Raw genomic sequence first — 6069 nt, 5'->3', positions numbered from 1 at the left:
AATTTATATTTCTTCAAAATTGCCTTGGCCATTATTGAGATTTTGCTCTTCTATGTGAATTCTACTATCAACATGTGAAGTTTCATTTTAAAAATCATTTTGGCTATTTTTTGTTTTTAGAAACAGGATCTCACTCTGCCACCCAGGCTAGAGTGCAGTGGGACATAGCTCACTACAGCCTCAAAACCCTGGACTCAAGAGCTCCTCCCGCCTCAGCCTTCCAAGTAGCTAGGACTACAGGTGTGTGCCACCACACTGAGACATTTTGGCATTTTGAATTGCATTATATTTACAGATGATTTGGGACAAATTTCCATAGCTATGGAAATAGACTTTTTGCATCATGAAAGTAACATTTTCCCCCTCTAAGATTATCTTTTGCGTCCTTCACAAACATTTTGTAATTTTCTATGTTAATGTTTTGTGCATATTTTGTTTTTATTACCATTTTAAGGGTAGCTCTTTAAAAATCACATTTATTTATTTATTTATTTAGGACAGAGTCTTGCTTTGTCACCCAGGCTGGAGTGTGGTGGTACAATCTTGGCTCACTGCAATCTCTGGCTCCCAGGTTTAACCAATTCTCATATCTCAGCCTCCTGAGTAGCTGGGAATACAGGCATGCACCAACATGCCTGGTGAATTTGTGTATTTTTAGTAAAGAAAGGATTTTGCCATTTTGGCCAGGCTGCTCTCGAACTCCTGGCCCCACCTAGGCTCCCCAGAGTGCTGGGATTATAGGCATGAGCCACTGCTCTCAGCCTTAATTGGTCACTTAAACTTTTTAAGTTTAATTATATTGACCATATTTTTCATTTCCAAGATATTTATTTGTTTTAATTTTAATAATTTTTTTCTCTTACATATGTAATTTTGGCTTCTTTGATGTCCCTATTTCTTGCTCTTTTCAAATTTTTTTTCCCCTTTGGCTCTTTGACAAACCCCAAGTAAATATTGTTCAGATTCTTCTTTCATTTTCATTTTAATTCATCTTCTACTTGGTGGGGATTTTTAAGTTGCCTTTTTTAAGAATCCATGTGTTGTGGAAATTGAATTTTCACATTTTAAGGGGTTATTTTTTAACCTCTTTTTAGTACTCACTTCTCTCTGCTGGATAAGACTCTTTCTCTCATTAAATTATCTTGGCACCCTTTTTTAACAAATCTTTTTAAATAAGTTGGGCTAGGGAAACTGGATATCTATGTTTATACATGAATTTGTACCTCTACTTTATACTATATACAGAAATTAACTCAAAATGGATAAAAGGCCTAAACACAAGAGATTAAACTATAAAACTCCTATAAGAAAACACAGGCATAAATCTTAATAACCTTTCTTGACATTTGCTAAGAGAGTAGATTATAAGTGTTCTTACCACAAAAAAGGTAATTGTGTGAGGACAGGAATACATTAAGTAGCTTGACTGTAATATTCGGTTTACTGTGTATATGTATATCAAAACATCACGTCACACACCTTAAATACAGGCAATTTTAATAAAAGATAAAAACTTTAAAGAAAGATACAAAGTGAAGATTTCTGATGGTAAATGTAGTGCCTGCTGTCTATACAAATAGACATTTTTCCAGAGAAGACATACAAACAGCCAATGGGTATCTGAAAGGGTGCTTGCTCAATATCACTAATCATCAGGAAAATGCAGACCAAAATCACAATGAGATATCACTTGTTAGAATGGTTATTATCTGATAACAAGTTGTATTAGTCCACTTTCATGCTGCTGATAAAGACATACCTGAGAGTGGGCAATTTACAAAAGAAAGAGGTTTAATGGACTCACAGTCCTACATTGCTGGGGAGGGCTCGCAATCATGGCAGAAGGTGAAAGACACATTTCACATGGCAGCAGACAAGAGAAGAGAGAGCTTGTGCAGGGAAACTCGCTTTTTTAAAACCATCAGATTTCATGAGACTTATTCACTATCATGACTTTGAGTTTTAATGGAATGTCCATTATCTCTCAATATAATAAAGTAGAATCTAAAGTACCATGGAAATTATAAGTTATTTATTGAACCATAAGATGATCTCATATAGTGCTAGAAATGTTATAATTAAGTAAGCTTCCGTGTCTATAATCTTGATTTTTACATTTAGTTTTTAGTACTATGTATTTTATACCAAGATAAAACAGAATCAAATAAAACAATGTAATAAAGTAAATGATATAACTTAAGGAATCCAAGTTCAATATTACACATTTACTTAGCAAGCCAAAATATGCCTTCAAGGAAAGCTGAGAAATCTACTTAGAAATTGTCTGTAGCTTTTAGCATCTCAACCATCTAATCCACATACAGTGCTTGTGCCCTGTTTATAGCAGTTTCTTGCTTTTTTTCAAATTTCTTATTTTTTAAAAATGTTTCTGCAGCAATTCATTAAGACAGTTTGCAAACAATAAAATATTTGCCCTAAAATACTGTAGCAACACAACTTATAATTTACATTTGCTTAGATAGAAAGCGGCTAATCATACTGATTTAAAAAACAACACCAACAACAACTTCAGAATCTTTGGTAGCCAATTACCATAGAGGCATCACATCAGGGAACCATACTCTTCCCAGGTATTTGGAGACTTCAGTGTGAATTTCATCTAGACTATAATCCTCATCAGGGATCAAAACTTCCTCCATTATAGAGAGATGTGTTAGCCTTCTCCCACACAGTCTTACAAACTTGATGAAGGCACTGCAGCTAACTTCACATTCACTGAGGCCCAAGGCTGTTAAGTTTGTACAGTGTTCACCAATACAAATAAGTTCCTTATCAAGAGGCTGAAGACCATTAGCACACACCACTAACTCAAACAGTCGAGGACAGTTGAGACCTATCCGTCCTAGAACTGCTTTGCTGACTGAACAACCAAAATAAAGGTGAGTAACAGGGGTTTCTTCTTTGAAGAACATCTCAAATTCCTCTTCATATAGAAAGAAGTACATGACAACATTAACTCTAGGGGAATGCCTAATAAGTGCATCCCAACTGTGTTTTTTAATAGCATGAAATACAATCTGTCCAGGATTTTCACTCACAACATCAATTCGAAGATGTTCAAGGTTAACATGAGTCTCGCTTGAGAGTGCAAGGAGAAGTTCATCAGTTAGGATGTAATAATTCAATGCCAGTTCTCTAAGGCCTTGACAATGATCAGCTATACAAAGAATTCCTGTGGGAAGTTGGGGAAAATTCTTAGGAACAAAGAATCATACTTATCCTAATGCAATATTTTGTACATTTAAATTTAACATTAGTTACTCATTCTTTGTGAAATAGATATCTAAATTTCTGAGAACATGGCTGCCAAGAGATATAATGTATATAATGAAAAGCAATATATATATAAATTTAAAATATCTCAGGAGAAAGTTACTATATCTAACTACACCTATCTTGCAGATTAAGAAATCTTTTAAAAAAACTTACCTTAATAATTTATGCTTCATAAGCATATAATTTTCAATAAGATATTGCATCTTTACAGTTACTATAATAAAAAATTTATCATATAACTCTCACTTTAAAAAATGTAACCTACCATCAGATGAAACATGAGGACAGCTACTCATTTTTAGGAGTCTTAGAGTGTCACTATTATTGGCCACAAGAATCTTCAATGAAGGATCATCCACTGGTGTGTCTTCAATTTTGATTGATGATAAAGATTTTGAGTTGATAAAAACTACTGTAAGTGCTGACACAAAATGAGACTTGTGTGGCAATAAAAAATTATGAAAACATTATTTTAAAACATACAGCTTTAAGTAATTCATTAAAACCATATCAATACATGCTAACGATAACACAGTAAGAATCTGAACACATGGCTGCTTCCACAGAATCATTTTGCAGAAGATATTTTTATAACAAAGTACAGTTTTATACTTTTTATAATTGATACATAGTGAAAAAAAAAGCTTCAAAGATTTCATAAAACATGTCTTCCAACTGTTTCAATGTTAAGGATTTTGTTTTCAATATTAAAAGGGCATAATTATTGTATATTTATTTCCTAGAACAGAGGTTGGCAGATTATAGACCACTTGCCAAATCCAGCTCATGGTCTGTTTCGTTATGGCTCACTAGAATGGTTTTTGTATTTTTAAGCGGTTGGAAAAAAATTTTAAAGAATAATATTTTATGACATGAAATTACATGAAACTTGAATTTCAGTGTCCATAAATACAGTCTGATGGGAACACAGCATGCCCTTTATTTGTATGCTGTCTGCATCTGCTTTCAGACTGCAATGGTAGAGTTGAGTAGTCACAGCATAACTACACAGCCCCCAAAGCCTGAAACAGTTGCTATCTGAAACTTTTTAACCCCTGCTCTAGAACAAACAGAATCTTTATCTGATTTATTCACTCCCACATGTCTAGCCCCTAAAATAGTATCTGGCACATAGCATGGCAGGTGGATGATAATAATTTGTTGAATGAATAAATGAAGTTTTAATTCATTTTATAGGATTTCACAATATTCAGCGACATGCTTTTCCTTGCAAATTACCCAAAGTAAATCCAAGTCTGTATATGCTTTGAAGATTGACAGATTAAAGCTTACTTCTTGTTTGACCTTAAAATGAGTAGAATTTCAGAAACGTTCAGATTCGGTATTTTTTGGCAAAGATAGAAAGTCTGGAAACCAAATCTGTAAATGACCACTCTACCCTTTTCAAAATCAATCAATTTGGATTCTACCAAAGGTTCTATTACGCCTAACAGAATGACCAAATTGGTTATAAATGTTCATTAGTTTATAAGAAAACTTATTGATTTATACTAATTGTAAACTGGTTTACACAAATTTTCAAATGGTAGGAGGTTAGACCTCTTCAGTAAATTTTATGGTACCAAAATTATTAGGGGAATATAAATCCAAGGTTTAGTTTTCCTTTCATCAACTGTCAACTGACTGACTGAAGGATGACTTTAAAAAAACTAGAGTACATATTTCATTATAATAACAATATATTAGTTTAATACTATTTAGGCTTAGCAAAATGTTATACTTTTATTTTTCCTTAGTTTACAGATGAAAAAACTGAGTCTCAGAAAGATCCATGACCTTGCCAGAAGCCACAGAGCCTACTTTAAAAAGCAGAGGCAGAGCTTGAAATGAAGCTTGCTAATTAATTCCTGGTGTCCAGCTTTGATGACTGCATCAGCTAACCTAGAATCTGGCCCTGGAAGCTGATATGCAACATTAGAGACAGCTTTTAGAATATAAGAATTTCAGGGTAAGCTGATTCTGTAGTTTATAAACAAGGAAAAAACTATCTAGAAGTATGAATTTCATCGGATTACTTACATTATTCTAATCCCTAAATGACCCATTTTTTTTCAGCACATCCCTTCAGAAGATAAACAGACAGGCAGAAATGCTGGCTAGAAGACAGCCATGACCCAGTTTATAAAAGAGATGCTGCTATTTCTCTAACCTCTTCCATAGGAAAGTTTCCATTAGCCAGCTTTACCAACTACCACAATTTAATGTCCATCTTAGGCACTATTCTGAGTCTGCGTTTATAATGGTAAACAAAATAGAATCTCTGCCTTCGACCAGTTTATGTTTGGTGTGAGGAGACGGAAATAAACACATTAAATAAATAAGGTGGTTTCAAGTACTGATGAATGACATAAAGAAGATAAAAAAATGTTAACTGTAAAGTAACTGGAGGAGGGGGTGCCATTTTCACAATGGTTACGGAAGGGCCTCTCCGAGGAGATGGCATTCAGGTCGAAGCCTGAATGAAGAGAATACAATTGTTAGTTTCCATGGCAGAGCCTGCTGGTTGCTTCCTGGCAACCATTCTTCCTTTCTTTGTTAATCGAGTCCTAAGTTTTATCTGGGCATACTGCCATCCAGCTCGAAAATTCCCCAGACTCCCTGGAATCTGGTGTGGCCAGACTGAGAGGTAAATAGAAACACTGGGTAGTACTTATGGGTAGTCTCCTTGATAAAGAGAAGGCACACCCTTCTTCCGCCTTTTCTAACATCCCAGCGCCCAGAGCAAGGATGTGATGGTCAGAGCTGAGAAGG

At 34.6% G+C, this 6069-nt stretch overlaps 1 protein-coding gene across 10 annotated transcripts in view; it reads right to left on the bottom strand.

The window, feature by feature from the left end:
* Positions 1-6069, bottom strand: part of FBXL21P (F-box and leucine rich repeat protein 21) — a 65104-nt gene that overhangs the window by 35822 nt on the left and 23213 nt on the right. For 8 of the 10 annotated variants that reach the window (XM_035285316.3, XM_035285290.3, XM_035285327.3 and 5 more), the window contains 2 exons: positions 3563-3734; positions 1484-3193 (listed from right to left, as the gene is read on the bottom strand). In XM_035285316.3, the coding sequence (XP_035141207.1) occupies positions 2550-3193; positions 3563-3734 (816 nt within the window). In that variant the 3' untranslated portion in view covers positions 1484-2549. Of the gene's footprint in view, positions 1-1483; positions 3194-3562; positions 3735-6069 lie in introns of those variants that run through there. The other 2 variants (XM_078359741.1, XM_078359733.1) reach the window with 1 other exon arrangement.

The sequence above is a fragment of the Callithrix jacchus genome, chromosome 2 (assembly GCF_049354715.1).
Source record: "Callithrix jacchus isolate 240 chromosome 2, calJac240_pri, whole genome shotgun sequence".
NCBI lineage: Eukaryota > Metazoa > Chordata > Mammalia > Primates > Cebidae > Callithrix > Callithrix jacchus.
The sequence above is the reverse complement of the archived record's forward strand: the minus strand, read 5'-3'. Positions and strand labels throughout refer to the sequence as shown.